The sequence below is a fragment of the Poromitra crassiceps genome (genome assembly GCF_964638095.1).
Source record: "Poromitra crassiceps genome assembly, chromosome: 14".
Lineage (NCBI taxonomy): Eukaryota > Metazoa > Chordata > Actinopteri > Beryciformes > Melamphaidae > Poromitra > Poromitra crassiceps.
The window spans coordinates 35088360-35108610 of NC_139633.1; the positions used below are offsets into that span (position 1 = coordinate 35088360).

At 42.5% G+C, this 20251-nt stretch overlaps 1 protein-coding gene across 1 annotated transcript in view; it reads left to right on the forward strand.

Moving 5' to 3' along the window:
- LOC310789166 (nephrocystin-1-like) overlaps window positions 1-18387 on the forward strand; it is a gene marked incomplete at its 5' end in the record, with an annotated part of 62579 nt that extends 44192 nt beyond the window's left edge. Inside the window, 9 exons of the mRNA XM_083650756.1 lie at window positions 1129-1203; window positions 2431-2541; window positions 2670-2752; window positions 5076-5152; window positions 12630-12729; window positions 16327-16439; window positions 16936-17009; window positions 17502-17546; window positions 18001-18387. Of these exons, the coding sequence (XP_083506882.1) occupies window positions 1129-1203; window positions 2431-2541; window positions 2670-2752; window positions 5076-5152; window positions 12630-12729; window positions 16327-16439; window positions 16936-17009; window positions 17502-17546; window positions 18001-18279 (957 nt within the window). The 3' untranslated portion in view covers window positions 18280-18387. The remainder of the gene's footprint in view (window positions 1-1128; window positions 1204-2430; window positions 2542-2669; window positions 2753-5075; window positions 5153-12629; window positions 12730-16326; window positions 16440-16935; window positions 17010-17501; window positions 17547-18000) is intronic.
- Between the last annotated feature and the right edge of the window lie 1864 nt (window positions 18388-20251).

The following is a 20251-nucleotide window of genomic DNA, read 5'->3' on the forward strand; positions in this document are numbered from 1 at the left end:
CATTATGGTTTCAGGTTGCCCGTCCGTACGTTCCTCTGATGTTCCTTAACACGATATCTCAGGAACACCTTGACAGAATTTAATCAAATTTGGCTCAAACGTCCACTTTGAATCAAGGATGAACTGATTACCTTTTGGTGGTCAAAGGTTGAAGTTGAAGGTCACTGTCTCTGTCACGAATGCCATTTTTGAGCTTGTTAACGCGATATCTCAGGAAGGCCTTGAATGAATTTCATCACATTTGCCTCAAACATCACTTTGACTCAAGGATGAACTGATTACATATTGGTCCTCAAAGGTCAAGGTCACTGTGAACTCACAAACGCCATTTTCGAGCTTGTTAACCCTAGAACACTAACGTGATTTAAAGTCACACCATCACTAACGTTGGGTGTATTTCACCCGATGCAATATACCCCATAAAACATACTTCTCATCAAAATATCTTAAAGTACAACAATACATGGCAAATTGAGGTACTCTTCTTTTGTTTTTAAATGTGAAATATCACAAAAAACACAAAGAAGTTTATTATGGGGGACACTATAAAAAATATGTCAAATTCGGGAAAAATGAGGTAATCGTTGTAAAAAAATCCCCCGCCCCCAAAAAACAGGAGCTCCCAACTTCTCCTTCGGTCCACCCATTCATGGGACTTGTGTGGTGAAAAAAAAAAAAAAGTCACCACAATACCATTAACCCTAACCCGAAGATATTTTACCCTCTATCACTAACGTCGGGTGAAAATCACCCGAACACGTAGCCGGTAGAAAAAACCATGAATGGGAGCAGGGAAACAAACCTACATTCAATAACGTCAGTGAGCATCCTGAAGGTACCTAAGGACCCGCCCACCTCAGACAGCAGCAAGACAATGAAAATCACGTGAATTCAATTGTCAGGGTGAAAATCACCTGACGTTAGTGTTCTAGGGTTAACGCCATATCTCAGTAACGCCTTGACGGAATTTCTTCACATTTGACTCAAAAGTCCAAGTCTGGACAGACATGGATGTCGACTGCTCACTTGTTTGGCGGAGGCATATATCTGTGGTGCGGTCATTCTAGTTCTAGCTGATGTTGTTTGGACATTCTGTCTCATAGTGAAGGGACTGTGTTTGTGTTGCAGGTGTTGAGTAACATCCACACGGTGAGGGCGACCTACAGCTCCAAGAGCCCCAAGACCTGGAGCTTCTCTCCCAGGGTATGAAGAGGCAGGAGTCCACACAAATGCTTCTTTTTTTGTTATCTTTTTTTTTTTTAAGAAGAAGAAAAGCAACAGACATCGCAATGACAGACACAAAGAATAATATAATCCCACCTAGGAGCAAATCAAAATAAATCAAAATAAGTTCATCCCTCCCTCCCACCCATGTGGCGTCCAATGCCCTCCCCTCCCGCCCCACGTTACAGTACAATAATCATCGATGTATGATTAATTAGGGAGGCACAGGGAAACATCCCTGCCAATACGACGGAACAATGATGCCCCAATTACGCCCACATGTTCCATGGTTGACTAGCTATTCGATGCCAGTAATCCCCGGTGTGAGGGTGTGCACGCCAGCATGACTTACTTAACCTAAGTTGAAGCACAACTTAGGTTCACACAAAATCAGGCACGACACGCACCAATTCCGCACCAGGAGAAACCCGATGCTCCCCGAAATCAGGCAGAAAAAATAAATTAATACATAAATAAATAAAAAGATGTGGGATACATCGGTATCGGCAGTCGGGCATGAGAGCAGGAAGGCATCGGCAAATTGGACGTCGACAGAAAATCCCACACTGCAATGAAACCAAAATCATTGAAGTACAAAGTATTACCAAACTGGAGGATGTTCAAGCCAGCAGCTGTTTAGCAACAGAAGCTCTTCTGTTGACCACACGATCATCTCAGTCCACACTGCTCTCTTCCTTTACCTCAGGTGACAGAGACTTCTGTTGACCACACCATCATCTCAGTCCACGCTGCTCTCTTCCTTTACCTCAGGTGACAGAGTCTTCTGTTGACCACACCATCATCTCAGTCCACGCTGCTCTCTTTCTTTACCTCAGGTGACAGAGACTGCACTCAAACCCAATATAAAACCCTGCTTACAGTAACCCTAAGTATCATGCTGTGGTTTGAATGTGTTGATCTCATCTACGAAAGACGCATGGAAGTATGTTGGCACCAAATGTTGCCGGCGAAAAATGTGTGGCCACTATTTGGGGAACCCTGCCATAAAAGTATGGAAGTTGGATACCCAGCGCTGTTCATGACTTCACATTTATCTGACTGATGATTCCTTCTACAGTGTACATGCCATGACCGTCCCATAAGTGAAAGCAGACTTAAGTGTTTGTGTGTGTGTGTGTGTGTGTGTGTGTGTGTGTGTGTGTGTGTGTGTGTGTGTGTGTGTGTGTGTGTGTGTGTGTGTTCCAGATGACCGGTGTCCTGCCCACCCTCCTAGACGGAGACTGTTTTCTGCGCTGCAGCTCTAACTCGCCTGACCTGGGAATCCTCTTTGAACTGGGAGTTACCTTTATACGGAATGTAAGGCTTACACACACACACACACACACACACACACACAGGCGCGCACACAGAAAAGCTGAATTTGTCCATCTGACTTGTGTGTGTATGGGAAGCGCTGGTGTGTGATGAGCTGTGTGTGTTTTTAGTCGACAGGAGAGAGAGGAGACCTGAGCTGTGGCTGGGCCTTCCTCAAACTGACCGACGACACCGGAAATCCACTCCCCGCTAGGTACACACACACACACACACACACACACACACACACACACACGCACGCACGCGCACACACACACACACACACACACACACACGCACACGCACATTTTAAATATTTATTTATGTCCACATAAATACAAGTATGCAAAGGACATAAACCGTAATAGTGCAGTCAAATGCTGGGAGTCAGTCAGTTACATGAGTGCCCAGATGGCAACCACAATAATGCATACACATAAGAAACACACAGGATGATAACATGGCAGGTTGATATATACAGTTATACTGTAATGCAAGATAGAGGTCAGTATCCACTTCACAAAAAGCAGCTCCTCCTCCATATTGAGCGGCTGCCGATAATAGCAGAACAATATCTCGCTAACTGCTTGGCCCTTCTCTTTGGGAGACCAGCCATCTGAAAGCCTCTCATAACCAGCTTATGGACATGACCTAGGCTACCAATTATGAAAACTACAAGTTTACACCTGTAGCCCAGCTGTGAAATGGTCTGTTCTAGCTGTTGAGACACACGCACGCACGCACGCACACACACACACACACACACACATGCACCATATTTGTTCATTCATATATTTTACTTGATTATTGTTGGTTGCATTTAATACAACCTCTTTGCATTGCTCTAAATTATATAATCTTTTTTTCTTTGCTGTATCCTATTTCTATTTGGTGCTGCACTGACCCTGTTGACGTAGTAAAGTTGCATCTGATCTGATCTGATCTGATCTACTCTGTGTGTATATGACCTATGATCTGATCTGATCTACTCTGTGTGTATATGACCTATGATCTGATCTGATCTACTCTGTGTGTATATTATATGACCTATGATCAGATCCCCCCCCTATTTTTTGTATCCCATTTTTATCCCCCATTAGTGCTAATTTAAATGTATTTATCCTGGTTGCTGCTCCACCCTCTGCCGATCTGGGGAGAGCCGAAACTGGCTTCATGCTTCCTCCGAGACATGGGCAGTTAGCCAGCCGCTTCTTTTCACCTGACAGGGGATCCTTCACCGGTAGGACATAGCACGTGGGATGATCACGCTATTCCAACCAGTTCCCCTCCCTCCGAACAGGTGCCCCGAGTGATCAGAGGAGGCACCACATCAGCAACCAGGATATTGCATGTTTTGCTGAGGGGTTCCTATATGAAGGAAACCCCCAGGGGGCACGGCGTGAACATGCAAACTCCACACAGAAAGGCCCTTTTGACAACCCCACCCGGGCGGTGGGCACTCGAGGACATGCAGACAGGCACGCACTCCTTCAGTGCTCACAGCATCCCAGGTGCATGGGAATCGAACCCAGGATGTTCTAGCTGTGAGGTGACAGCGCTACCACTGCGCCACCGTGCCGCCCTTATGATCTGATCTGATCTACTGTGTGTGTAGGACCTATTATCTGATCTGATCTACTCTCTGTGTGTAGGACCTATGATCTGATCTGATCTACTCTGTCTGTGTAGGACCTATGATCTGATCTGATCTACTCTGTGTGTGTAGGACCTATGATCTGATCTGATCTGATCTACTCTCTGTGTGTAGGACCTATGATCTGATCTACTCTCTGTGTGTATGACCTATGATCTGATCTGATCTGATCTACTCTCTGTGTGTAGGACATATGATCTGATCTGATCTACTCTCTGTGTGTAGGACCTATGATCTGATCTGATCTACTCTCTGTGTGTAGGACCTATGATCTGATCTGATCTACTCTCTGTGTGTAGGACCTATGATCTGATCTGATCTACTCTGTGTGTGTAGGACCTATGATCTGATCTGATCTACTCTGTGTGTGTAGGACCTATGATCTGATCTGATCTACTCTCTGTGTAGGACCTATGATCTGATCTGATCTACTCTCTGTGTGTAGGGCCTATGATCTGATCTGATCTACTCTGTGTGTAGGACCTATGATCTGATCTGATCTACTCTGTGTGTGTAGGACCTATGAGCTGATCTGATCTACTCTCTGTGTGTAGGACCTATGATCTGATCTGATCTACTCTGTGTGTAGGACCTATGATCTGATCTGATCTACTCTGTGTGTGTAGGACCTATGATCTGATCTGATCTACTCTCTGTGTGTATGACCTATGATCTGATCTGATCTACTCTCTGTGTGTAGGACCTATGATCTGATCTGATCTACTCTGTGTGTAGGACCTATGATCTGATCTGATCTACCCTGTGTGTGTAGGACCTATGATCTGATCTGATCTACTCTCTGTGTGTATGACCTATGATCTGATCTGATCTACTCTCTGTGTGTAGGACCTATGATCTGATCTGATCTACTCTCTGTGTGTAGGACCTATGAGCTGCCAGTGAATGGTGGCACTCCCTATGAGAAAGACGTAGCGATGGAGGCTTCAGTAACCAGAGGAGGTAAGAAGGAGCAGCAGAGCTCATCATTCTTTAGTTTAGTTTATTGGACAGTTGATATAATACATGACAAATTACGTTACACATCATAAAAATGTCAATATAGCACAAAAAGTCGCAGACTTATTTCCGTTGTGGTCCTTATACACAAACATTATCATCATTACCTACAAGTACAATAATACACAGACTTTGTTGTGAACAGTTTCATGTAGGAACTATTTTCTTTTCATGTAGGAACTATAGCTAGCAGCTAGCGGGTGTAGTTCGGCCAAAAGAACATAGTTCCTCCATGAAACTGCTCATAACAAGGTCTGTGGATTATCTTGAGTAACCGGGTCATGATTTCTGGAAAGAGACATTGCTGTTGAGTTTTTCAAATGTATTTCTTTGACACTTTGAGCAGCACACGCCAAGTGCCATGCCATCCAGTTCCATTGTATTGAAGAGAAGGCAGAAACTCTGCAGCCGATATCTCCAAAACTCAAGCAAATAACACAAAATGATATATAGAGGGATAAATAGCACTACAGGAGAGAGGGAATATGTGTTTTGGATTTTAGGGTGAGCTGTTGCTTTAATGCACTGAAGATGAATCATCACAGACTCCACCAATAGTATGAAATGGTAACTCTTCCCGTCTCCTAAATGGGCGTGGTCATCCGGATGTGTTGTGACTGACCTAACATGTTGACTTGAGCTAGAGATGAGTTCCCAAAACTGAATAGCACACATAAACACAAAACTGAATAGCACACATAAACACAAAACTGAATAGCACACATAAACACAAAACTGAATAGCACACATAAACACAAAACTGAATAGCACACATAAACACAAAACTGAATAGCACACATATAAACACAAAACTGAACAGCACACATATAAACACAAAACTGAATAGCACACATAAACACAAAACTGAATAGCACACATATAAACAAAACTGAATAGCACACATAAACACAAAACTGAATAGCACACATATAAACAAAACTGAATAGCACACATAAACACAAAACTGAATAGCACATATAAACACAAAACTGAATAGCACACATAAACACAAAACTGAATAGCACACATAAACACAAAACTGAATAGCACACATATAAACACAAAACTGAATAGCACATATAAACACAAAACTGAATAGCACACATAAACACAAAACTGAATAGCACACATAAACACAAAACTGAATAGCACACATAAACACAAAACTGAATAGCATACATAAACACAAAACTGAATAGCACACATATAAACACAAAACTGAATAGCACACATAAACACAAAACTGAATAGCACACATAAACACAAAACTGAATAGCACACATATAAACACAAAACTGAATAGCACACATAAACACAAAACTGAATAGCACACATATAAACAAAACTGAATAGCACACATAAACACAAAACTGAATAGCACACATATAAACAAAACTGAATAGCACACATAAACACAAAACTGAATAGCACATATAAACACAAAACTGAATAGCACACATAAACACAAAACTGAATAGCACACATAAACACAAAACTGAATAGCACACATATAAACACAAAACTGAATAGCACATATAAACACAAAACTGAATAGCACACATAAACACAAAACTGAATAGCACACATAAACACAAAACTGAATAGCACACATAAACACAAAACTGAATAGCACACATATAAACACAAAACTGAATAGCACACATAAACACAAAACTGAATAGCACACATATAAACAAAACTGAATAGCACACATAAACACAAAACTGAATAGCACACATATAAACAAAACTGAATAGCACACATAAACACAAAACTGAATAGCACATATAAACACAAAACTGAATAGCACACATAAACACAAAACTGAATAGCACACATATAAACACAAAACTGAATAGCACATATAAACACAAAACTGAATAGCACACACAAACACAAAACTGAATAGCACACATAAACACAAAACTGAATAGCACACATATAAACACAAAACTGAATAGCACACATATAAACAAAACTGAATAGCACACATAAACACAAAACTGAATAGCACACATAAACACAAAACTGAATAGCACACATATAAACACAAAACTGAATAGCACACATATAAACACAAAACTGAATAGCACACATATAAACACAAAACTGAATAGCACATATAAACACAAAACTGAATAGCACATATAAACACAAAACTGAATAGCACACATAAACACAAAACTGAATAGCACACATAAACACAAAACTGAATAGCACACATATAAACAAAACTGAATAGCACACATAAACACAAAACTGAATAGCACACATAAACACAAAACTGAATAGCACACATATAAACACAAAACTGAATAGCACACATATAAACACAAAACTGAATAGCACACATATAAACACAAAACTGAATAGCACATATAAACACAAAACTGAATAGCACACATAAACACAAAACTGAATAGCACACAAACACAAAACTGAATAGCACACATAAACACAAAACTGAATAGCACATATAAACACAAAACTGAATAGCACACATAAACACAAAACTGAATAGCACACATATAAACACAAAACTGAATAGCACACATATAAACACAAAACTGAATAGCACACATATAAACACAAAACTGAATAGCACACATATAAACACAAAACTGAATAGCACACATATAAACACAAAACTGAATAGCACACATAAACACAAAACTGCCTTCGTCTTAGCTCAATCTAATCGTATGTAAGATACAACTAAGATTCCAACCACAGATTTAGCTAATACATCTGCAAGCTTCACGTGTAGTTTTAGCTAATCACTACCTGCTGCCGTTAGCTCTATTGCCAAATCTGTCTGTCTGAAAAATGCCATTTTAGTGTCAGAATGCTCATAAGATACTGTATGTGGCAAACTGGATGTGATATTTACTTTGGTGACTAAGGAGCGAAAGAATCGTAATTTGTGATCACGATCACTTCTCCCATTGACTCCAATAGACTCAGGACCTGCTCGTCTCATAAAGGGGCGTGGCAGGGGCCAAACCCACGTGACACGTTTGGGGCCGTGGTGGCCTAAAGGTTAGAGAAGCGAGGTTCTGACCAGAAGGTCATCGGTTCAATCCTTCGGACCGGCAGAATAAATCTGGGTGGGGAAAGTGACAAGGCAGCCCTTGCCCCATTACCACCACCGATGTGCCCTTGAGCAAGGCCCTTAACCCCAACTGCTCCAGTGGAGCTGCTCAGTGGCCATCAGATCAGACTGTGGTTGTACTGGTGAGCTTCCAGGTGTGAAGGTGTGTGTGAATGTTTATTTTTATTTTTATTTGACCTTTATTTAACCAGATAAAAACCGTTGAGAACAAATTCTCATTTACAATGGTGACCTGGCCAAGGGGCCGCAGCAAGGGTAAAAAACAATACAAACAGTACATCAGGTCAGCACAAGGCAACACATATAAAATACGTATAGTAAATAACGACAAGACAGAAGTAAAATCAGGAAGCAAACAACAACATTCAATCAACAAAGATGCAGAAGGAGGGGGGTTGCTGGGAATAAATGATGGGACTATAGGGGGAGAGAGGGAGGGAGAGGCCTAACGGCAGGTGCAGCGGTCGACTACGAGCTGTTTCAGGGTGTGTTTGAACATGTTGAGAGATATGAGAGCTGTGAGTTTGAGTGTGTTTTGAAGTGTGTTCCAGTCATTTGCTGCGGCAAAGCGGAAGGAGTTACGGCCAAAGACAGTACGGGCTTTTGGGATGGAGAGCATGATGAAGTTGGTGGATCTTAGACGGTAATTGCTGTTGGAAATATGCAGGAGGGATGAGAGGTACTGTGGACACATGCCGAGAATGGACTTGTACACTAGTTGAAGCCAGTGTTGAAGCCGCCTGATGTGAAGGGAGGGCCAGTCCACAGGTTCATACAGGTCACAGTGGTGAGTCGAAAAGGTGGCATTTGTGGCAAAGAGGATAGCAGAGTGGTGGATTGTGTCCAGGTTATTGAGGATGCTCTTTGAGGCCATCCGGTAGATCGTGTCACCATAGTCGAACATGGGCAGGATGGTCATTTTGACGAGGACGTGTTTGGCAGAGTGTGTAAATGACGCCTTGTTGCGGTAGAGAAAACTGAGTCTGGCTTTGACTTTGGCCACTAGGTTGTTTATGTGTGTGTTGAATGAAAGGGATTCGTCCAGCCATAGTCCGAGATATTTATAGGAGCTGACAAACTCCAGCTCAGAGCCGTCGGCAGTGTAGATCTTGGGGGTGGGGCTGGCAGTGCCGGGGTTGTTCCGGGCAAACAGCATGCATTTGTTGGCCGTGAACATGCAGGGTGCTCCTGAAAAAGACAGCATTGCTCTCAGTGAGACTCCCCCTGTATAAATAAAGGTAAAAAACAACACCACTGATACAGACAGTTGAGCCTTCTCGCTCTAAACAGTCTCTGGAGAGAAGCAGCCTTGTTTTCAAACTGGCAAGTGCATTTGTGAAATCTCTTCTCCTCTCCTCTCCTGTCCTCTCCTTTCTTCATCTCCTCTCCTGTCCTCTCCTCTCTTCATCTCCTCTCCTGTCCTCTCCTCTCTTCACCTCCTCTCCCCTCCTCTCCTGTCCTTTCTCCTCTCTTCACCTCCTCTCCCCTCCTCTCTTCTCCTGTCATCTCCCCCTCTCCTCTACGGTTTTCCTAGACACTCATATATTACACACTCTTGCCGGGGCACTAGTGCAAAGTCACTTTGACTATGCTGCCACCTCATGGTACACCGGACTATCACAACGATTAAAGGGCAGGTTGCAGACAGCCCAAAACAAATTAATCAGAGTTATACTTAAGTTGCACCCCCGTACTCACCTTGACACCAAGCACTTTGAAAGTCTCCGATGGTTATCGGTCGAAAAGCGCACTTTATATATTAAAATGCTTAGTCTTTTTATAAGTGATACATTGTAGAAGAGGGGTGATCTCTGCACAAACCGTGTGCGTCAGGTGCGTCGGAGCATCAGGTAAGTTGAAAGAGGAAAATCCCGCACACTGACTTCACTTCAGACTTTTATTGGCGACGTTTCGGTCACAAGACCTTCATCTGGCAAAAGTGATTTCTGAATGCAGACAACAGTTATATATAGGCACAAGGGGGTGTCGCAGCAGCCAATCACAGTCAAGCAATCAGGCTGACAACGTGCCTAATAGACACTGCAGGTGTCAGTCAATCATAATAAATACATACAGAGCAAACAGAATACATGAGGATCAGCCTTCACACACCTATACATTTCCCAGTAATAAAAATAAAGGGAGAATGATTAAAAGTTCCCAGTAATAAATAAAAGGAAACTTGAGACGGCTATTCCCAGTGATAAATAAATAAAGGGAGGAAGATTAAAATACACAGTAAGAATTTTTTTATATCAAATGGGCTATTGATTAAAAAGTTCCCAGTAAAAAATATATAAAGGGAAACTTAAAATCAAAAAGGCCATTGTTCCCCAGTAAGATATAAATAAAGGGAGACTAATTAACAAGTACCCAGTAATAAAAATAAATGGAGACTAGAAAATAGCAAATGCAAACTATAAATACAATATCAATCAACAATAGAATGCAATAAATATCCATTAAAATTCAGAGCATAATGTTGAGTTGTAGTTTGTCATTTAAACCTTTAGGTGTTAAAGTTTGGAGGTAAAAAATCCAAAAAGCCTCTCTTTTTTTGAGGAGCAGGTCATGGTTGCCCCCTCTAGGTGGCAGGGGAACCTGCTCAATGCAACAAAAACGTAATGAGGCAATATCATGGTTGTGATCATTAAAATGGACAGCAATAGGGTAAAGATGATCGTTTCGTCTAATAGAACTCTTGTGTTCGCTTATTCTCTGTTTGAGTTTGCGAGTCGTCTTACCCACATAGGCCAGTCCACAACAACAAGTAATAAGGTACACAACATGAGTAGAGGCACAAGTAATAATACTCTTGATAGGGATCTTTTTTACCAGTGTGGGGATGGTGAAAAGAGGTGGTCTTAAAGGTGTTGTGGCATTGGGCGCAGTTGCCACAGCGGTAATTCCCATTGGCTATAGGAGCAAGGAGAGTCTGTCTCGGTTGTGGGTGATTATTAAACGAGGCATGTACCAGACGGTCCCTTATGTTTTTTGCACATTTATAAACAAAGAGGGGTGGATGTTTAAAAGTATCTGATAATTCAGTGTCAGATCTTAAAAGATGCCAATGTTTCAAAATCGTGGCTTTGATGAGGTGAGAATGGGCGGAATAAACCGTAGAACAAGTAATAGAAAAGTCCTTCTCACCTTTCTCACTTGTTTTAAGAAGATCGAGACGGGGTTTGTTTAATGCTGCAATGTAGGCCGCATCGACCCAATCAACAGGGTAGCCCCGTGAACACAATTTAGACTTCATGTCTGCAGATTTGTCAATATAGTCCTGTGTGGTGGCATAAGTGATACATTGCCCTGCTGCTATTTGCTTGATCTGCTGCTATTTATTTTATTTTGAGTTCCTTTAATGTAACCGCTCTCCGCTGTTTTATGTTTCTTTTAAATTGTTTTAAGTGTTTTATGTTTTGTATGCCTCGTCTTACTATATGTTTTATGTGAGGACCACAATGGAAATAAGCCCTCGGACTTTTTTGTGTTTTTATCCTCGGTGATTGATATATTGTCTGTTCTTTCATTACTATATGTACTGTTGTGTTATTTTATTTTATCACCAAATAAATTCATTCATTCACTACTATCCTCTCCTCTCCTCTCCTCCTCTCCCCTCTTCTCCTGTCATCTCCCCCTCTCCTCTACTATCCTCTCCCCTCCTCTCCTCCTCTCCCCACCTCTCTTCTTCTCTCCTCTCCTCTCCCCACCTCTCTTCACCTCCTCTCCTGTCCTCTCCTCTCCTCTCTTCATCTCCTCTCCTGTCCTCTCCTGTCTTCACCTCCTCTCCTGTCCTTTCTCCTCTCCTCCTCTCTCCCCTCCTCTCCTCTCCTCTCTTCTCCTGTCATCTCCTTCTCTCCTCTACTATCCTCTCCCCTCCTCTCCTCCTCTCCCCACCTCTCTTCTTCTCTTCTCTCCCCTCTTCTCCTGTCCTCTCCTCCTCTCCCCACCTCTCTTCACCTCCTCTCCTGTCCTTTCTCCTCTCCTCCTCTCCCACCCTCTCTCCTCTCCTCTCCCCTCTTCTCCTGTCCTCTCCTCCTCTCCTCTACTATCCTCTCCCCACCTCTCTTCTCCTCTCCCCTCTTCTCCTGTCCTCTTCTCCTCTCCTCTCCTCTCTTCATCTCCTCTCCTCCTCTCCTCTATTAATAGCTTCTCCCCTCCCCTCCTTTCCTCCTCTCCACTCCTCTCTTCTCCTTCTCTCCTCTCTTCTCCTGTCCTGTCCTCCTCTCCTCTCTTAATATCTTCTCCCCTCCTTTCCTCCTCTCCTCTCCACTCCTCTCTTCTCCTCCTCTCCTCTCTCAGCTCCAGCTGGTGTTTTGCAGCAGATGCTGCTGGCCAGGCAGCAGCCCAAGCTGATCGTCAAACTGAAATCAGCCAAAAGTAGGACCAGAACCCAGCTCAGGTGAGAGAACCACTGGAGAGCTTTAACACACCCAGTGGATGATGTGTTCAGCCTTCAAGGAAAAATCCACCCTCACATCCCAATACACCCCTTGCCCCTAATCACTTAGCCCTTAACCCTCATTTCATGCGTTCACGTGTCCTGGTAGAGTGTCCCCATTCTTGTTGGGACAGAGACGTGTCCTGGTAGAGTGTCCCCATTCTTGTTGGGACAGAGACGTGTCCTGGTAGAGTGTCCCCATTCTTGTTGGGACAGAGGGCTAGGGTGAAGTGGTAGGACTATATAGCCCACCAAACAGAGCTTCTTTAGAGGTAGGTTATGAGAAATCTCCCAGAATGCCTTGCGAATCATCGGCAAGATGGTGGCTAAGGCTAAAAGAAAACACAAATGTAAGCATTTTCTTTGATAGTAAAGATTTAAAAAAATATCCTAACCATCCTATTATCTTAGTTTCATGTATTTTCAATGTATTTTCGATCTGCCATTCTCAACCTGTGGGCCGCTACTTAGCTTAGCGCTACAATGGCAGTCTATGGTACTTTTGCCTACTCCCGTTCAGATGCCCAAAATACACATTCCAACAGCGCCAGAAACACTCACATGTACACTCACATATTCACCACGCCATGAAATAATAATCCAAAATAATGCGAAATAGTAATTTTCGTAGTAAATCCACACCGAGAACTAACAAAGAGTAACTGAACTAACATAGTATGACCAAAGTTACTTTCTCGTTTGCCATGAGGCACATGTGCTGTGTGCAGTCATCAGCACAGCGCATGCGCCTCATGGCAAACAAGGAAGTAACTTCGGTTACTCTTTGTTCAATTACTCTTTGTTAGTTCTCGGTGTGTGGATTTACTACGAAAATGACCGTTTCACGTAAGTTTGGATTATTATTTAATCGCATGATGAGTACACAAGTCACAACATGTACATGTGAGTGTTTCTGGTGCTGTTGGAATGTGTATTTTGGGCGACTGAATTGGAGTAGGCAAAAGTACCATAGACTGCCATTGTAGTGCTAAGCTAAGTAGCAGTGAGGGCTCTACCACAGTTTGTACTGCACGCAGAGTGAAGATAAAGGCATGTACTAAACTCTCAAAATGTTGGCGTATCCCTTTAAGGCTGATTTGTGCATCAGAGCCCATTTCCATGTTGCATTTCCCCCTTTGATGGATAAGCTGTGTCTCAATAACTTAATAACTTAATGTTTGAGCAATTACTGTCTCAAAGCTTTGCTTATATAGATCCATATACAACTGTGCAATATCTGACTTCTAGCCTTGTTTGCAGTCCAGTGTGGCTTGCATACTTACACTGTAGTGTACATAGATATACGATTCTATTTTTTTTTCTCATATACATATTTATAATGGTCATTCTACCTCACACCTATTGTTTATAATGTAAATAGCCGTTTGTTTTAGCTTGTATGCTTAGTTTGCTTAGCTTTTCTTTTTCCCTGTGTAAGAATATTGAGAGCAACATATACCGGAGTCAAATTACATACTTGGCCAATAAAGCTGATTCTGATTCTAAATAGATTTGATGTCTGGCAACAAACTGGTGGCGTCTGTCTGACTACTGATGATGAATCAGAATCTCCAAGGGTTGTCCCATTTCATAGGGCTAGATTTCAACCAGTACCCCTCCCAACTGTTGTGGGGGGTTAGTCCAAAAACCCGGGGCGTAGGGGTACAAGTAAGACATGGGATTGGCCCTTATTACACTGTTAGAACTCCACAGTCTTGTGATGTCTCCTCTTCTACGATGGATTAGGCATGGGTCGATTCCCGGTTTTACCGGTTCGGTTCGGTGTACGAGCCCAAACCGGTTTGATCACGTGCGAACCGAAAAAAACAACAACAAAAATATTATATGAAAAAAAAAAAAAAAAAAAAAATAGGGTTAGGGATTTTTCGTATTAGCCTCTTCTCAAGTTGCACTAGTAGGGAAAAGTCTTATTTTGTTTATTATGTTGATGTTTGAAGAAAAGTTAAGCTGAATAGTTATGAGAAATAAAAACTGTGTTGTTACAGTTAAATGGTTCTGCTTATTTTTATTCAGTGTTAGTGCTGGTTGGCATATCAGCTTAGAGGTGCATTGTCGCCACCAACTGCAGTCGCATTACAGTCATTTATGGGGTACACAATATATATATATATATATATATATATATATATATATATATATATATATATCTATATATAAATATATAGATAGATATATATAGATATAGATAGATATATATAGATATAGATATATATATGTTTTTGGTAAAATTCGATATACCGGTTTGATACGTTTTTTGGGGAATATCGAACTGGTTTCAAAATTTTCAAACCGACCCATGCCTACGATGGATTTCTCCCTGTATGATTGTTGAAGTTTTGGGACTGACACCAAAACCTGACCTTTACGTTGATGTTTGAAGTCCTTAAAAGTTTGTGCATTTGAGGGAGGGGGGGAATCAAGGCCTTTCAAGTAAAAAAAAATATTTTGTGCAATATAGTTCTTCTTTTGATAAATATATATATATATATATATATATATATATTTATATGCTGCTTTGAGAAATTGTGACGTCACGTGCGCGCATGACTGATTGAAGACAAATGATGCAGGTTGTACAACAGAAAGCAAGGATCCACCTTGATCCTGTCTTGAACTACAGTATATATATATATATATATATATATATATATATATATATATATATATATATATATATAGATATATGAAGAGAAAGGAGAGTCCCCACGCACAGCCAGTGGAATGATCAGGTGCTGGTAGGTTGCAGGTACAAGGCATAAAACAAAAGAAGGTACCACCGCACACTGAAGTATAGCTTTACTGTGATTTATTCAGCAAACGACGCGTTTCGCTGTAGCAGCTTCATCAGGTTTGTGCTGTGAGTTAATGGCAGTGTTGGGCAAGTTACTTTCAAAATGTAATATACTACATGTTACTAGTTACTTTCATTTAAAAGTAATAGGTTACTTTACAATATTACTGTCTGTAGAGTAACTCGTTACTTATTACACTACTTTTGCATTACTTTCACTGTAATAACAGCAGTATCAGAATGACATCTTCACCCCGGAACCATCCCGAAAAATTATTTCAATCATCTTGAAGTCAGTGTAAACAATCCAAAATTCTAAATGTGATCCTTTTCCTTTGTTATTGTCATCTATAGTGGTTATTTGCATAATACACAGTTTGATTAGGAAATTATTTAAATATGTGCTTTGATTAAAAAAAAGTAACTCAATTTGTAACTTGAGTTACTTGACAAAGTAACTGGTATAATATTACTGAAATCCTATAAGTAATAAGTTATATTACTGAGTTACTGCTAAAAGTAATATATATATATGTAATATGTTACTTTTGTAATGAGTTACCCCCAACACTGGTTAATGGTATGATTCTTGTTTGTTTTAGCCTGAGCATGCTTTTTTCTTTTTCTTTTGTGTGAGAGGACATTGAGAGTTAAGCGAACTGGAGCCAATTTCCTTGTATGTGTACATACTTGGCCAATAAAGCTGATTCTGGTTCTGATTCTGATTCTGATGTGTCCCCTGTCAGTGTCCTCCCAGACTCTCTGCTGCACTGTCTGAGCTGCGTCCACCTGCTGGCTCTGCACAGACAGCTGCTGGCTGACACACTGCTGATGGACAGGCCCACCATGCAGAGTGCAGGTAAACAAACACCAAACAAAACCATCAACAAACCAGGTAAACAAACTCCAAAAACAACAACAACAAAAATAAACCAACACAAAACCTGCACATTTCTTCTAGCGACTCCAGGAACAGTGCTGCTTTGCTAATGCTGTTATTCTCTCTCACTCTGCCCTCTCTCTCTGCTCTCTCTGCTCTCTCTCTCTCTCTGCTCTCTCTCTCTCTCTGCCCTCTCTCTCTCTGCCCTCTCTGCCCTCTCTCTCTCTCTCTCTGCCCTCTCTCTCTCTCTGCCCTCTCCCACTCTGCCCTCTCTCTCTGCTCTCTCTGCCCTCTCTCTCTCTCTGCTCTCTCTGCCCTCTCTCTCTCTGCCCTCTCTCTCTCTCTCTCTGCCCTCTCTCTCTCTCTCTGCCCTCTCTCTCTCTCTCTGCTCTCTCTTTCTCTCTGCCCTCTCTCTCTGCTCTCTCTCTCTCTCTCTCTCTGCCCCCTCTCTCTCTCTCTGCCCTCTCTCTCTCAGATGTGATGTGCAGTCCTGTGCTGTCTACCTTCCCTGTGTTGTTGTACCAGTCAGACCTGCTGGATGCTGTCAGGGTCAGTAGGCAGAGCTTCATACTGGCATACATACATACAGTATTCAGCTGTCAGGCTGCCCTGTGATGATGCTTGTCAGGGGGACGACAGAGAACAACTTCACTGTGCTTTGGTGAACCTGACTCTTTTCTGACAGAATATTATGTCGACTTTGCCAACTTTGAATACAGAACAACAAGGAACAGCGACGGCCGGTGTTAACTTGCCCCTCCCTGTAGTGTCCAGCAGCACTGTTCAGCACAGCACTCCACATAATAACGTAACGTTGACTTGTTTCATAATCCTTGAAACGGGTGTGATTCCAGACTCGATGAGGAAAACCTTTTGAAAATCTGATATCCATACTCTATATATCCATACACAGTTCAGCTTGTTGACTGGTTATGACTGGCTCACTGATTGGCTGACTTGTTGACTGGTTATATTGATTGACTTTTGGTACTCTGGCTGATGTGGAGTTTTATTGTTTGACTGACTGATGTTTTCCCTCAGAGCGCCTGGCTGGATGCTGAGAGCAACATGAGCAGAGCGCAGAAGGTCAGACTCTGTGTGTGTGTGTGTGTGTGTGTGTGTGTGTGTGTGTGTGTGTGTGTGCGTGCGCCTGTGCGTGTAATACCTATACTAACCTGTAGATAGTGCTGTAATGCTGCCTGTTCATGTGTGTCTTCTGACCTGCTGGCTTTTCTCTACCAAAATGTTAACATAATTCCATTCTGGTAAATCCTTTCTGGGTAACACTTTCATTAATGTTTAGTTAATGTTTAATAATGGTTAATTATGGGTTAGCTAATGCTTATTAATCATTAACTAACCCTTAATTGATGTACTATTATTGCAAAGTGTTACCATGTGCGTGTGTGTATACAGTACATACAGTTATTGCAGACTACTGACTTTGTGTATGAACCGTTCCTTCCTCCCTGTGTTTAATAACAGTTATTACTGTAAACTTAATTCATTCCTTTGTATTATTATTATTGTTTGTTTGCAGAGAGACTTTCTCCATGTGAAACAGGAGTTCATTAAGACCTACATGTCATCAGTCTACTACCTTCTCCACTGCCCCTCGCTGCCGTGCCCCCGCTGGGCGGACCCGCCCTCCGAGGAGCAGCGGGCCAGAGTCATCTATGACACACTGGATGCCCTCAAACACGCGCAGCAAGCCACCAGCCAATCAGGAACCGCGCAGGTCTTCCTCGAGCCCGCCCATCAGCACCTCGCCTTTGATGTCACAGAGTTGACCTTTGACCTCCTCGGGGTGGCGCGGTAACAGGGTGGGGATGAACACACGGCAACATCACTCAGTACATGGTACATTTTGATTGGAGTTCATTATGTTAAAGTACATTTTGACTCAATATGTTAAATTAACTGTATATATTAGACATATTGTAAAAAAATTTGACATCAATAAATCTAGCCTGACATCGCCAGGCCAATTCGCAAATGCGAATGAGTCTGGAAATTCTCTGTTCAATTTTGATTTCCAGGAGTCCAGTCCTCAATCAACATGCCCAGTAAAATGCAATAGAACACAATTGGACCTACAACCAATCAGAGCAACAAAATGTGTGACATGGTGTCACAGGCCAGTTTCTTTAAACATTTTGTACCTTTATTTTAATTCTGATCACCTGAATGAATGTGGGGAGGAGTGACCCTGATTGAAGACAGGTGTAGGTAATTAGTGGAGGGAGCTTTGTGCAGTGGGCTGGCGTCCTTCTCTTGTCTTAAAAGGCAGCCATAGAGGCAAGAAGGAGGAGAAGCAGACCTGAGTGAAGTAGACCTGGGTGGGAAGCAGACCTGGGTGAAGCAGACCTGGGTGGGAAGCAGACCTGACGGGGTAGCAGACCTGACGGAGAAGCAGAGGGGGACAAGCAGACGAGTCCCAGGCAAGACAGACACACAGACACGGCATCCAGACCTACGGCTGTTGGAGTAACGCCGGAGGAGTGACCTGACAGAACAGACTGCGTGGCTACAGAGGGGGAAGCGTCGCTTGAAGGCAGAGGGGGTTTATCACGATAACCCCCTCTTCAAGATAAGTAACCCCTCTAACAACGATTCCCCTTTTTACTGTTTCCACCATTGCTGATTTTTCCACTGACGTTTTATTATTGATTCGGGATTGGCCAAACCGGATTGTATTACATATGACACTGTACTTTTAGCCATAGCTCTAGTGGTAATGGCCTCTGCCTAACCCAGCCACACCGGTGTCTCCAGAACCAGACTCAGTGCAAATTTCCTGCACCTTAAGCAACGGCCCAGCCAAACTCCCTTCGTTTTTGTGCTTTTTATGAGCTGTGTTGGCCACGAACTGCCCTTGAAGTTTGTCATTTTTTTCACGTGTGCAACTAATTGGAGTGTGGAGCTTTGTCCGCACCCCTCCTCCAAACTACCCAAGAGGTTTATAATTCACGAGTGGAATTGCTTGCAGTGTCATCCGGTGTTTCGGGACTGTTGGACCAATCACTGACTTTTTATTAGGGAGCCTGGGCCTGTTGATCTGTCGAGTGACTGTCCCCCTTGTTCACCCTTTCAGTCTATCCTGGAGCTGGACGGAGGAGGATTGATCGAGTGGAGGACCTTGGAGGGACACCTAGCTCTGGACTGGGGCGGGCCTAGAGTCGCGCCACATGATTTTTTACTCAGATTATTATAAATAAAGATCATTGTTGTATCCTATCTCCTGTCTGTGCCTGGTGGTTTTGGGTGGCTCCCCGTATATATATTTGTGGTGTTTCCAACACTGTTGGCCACCGGTTACATTTGGCGATTGTCGGCAGGATTTTTATATACTTGGGTTGAGCCCCCTAACCATCTGACATGCCAGGAGAGGGATCACAGGGTCCAGGCCAGGCAGAAATGATTTTATCATGAACCTTTGGTTGTCATGTTTTAACCCTGCATAACAAGGCACAGGGATGTGGACTTTGTTTGTCATGTTTTAACCCTGCATAACAAGGCACAGGGATGTGGACTTTGTTTGTCATGTTTTAACCCTGCATAACAAGGCACAGGGATGTGGACTTTGTTTGTCATGTTTTAACCCTGCATAACAAGGCACAGGGATGTGGACTTTGTTTGTCATGTTTTAACCCTGCATAACAATGCACAGGGATGTGGACTTTGTTTGTCATGTTTTAACCCTGCATAACAAGGCACAGGGATGTGGACTTTGTTTGTCATGTTTTAACCCTGCATAACAAGGCACAGGGATGTGGACTTTGTTTGTCATG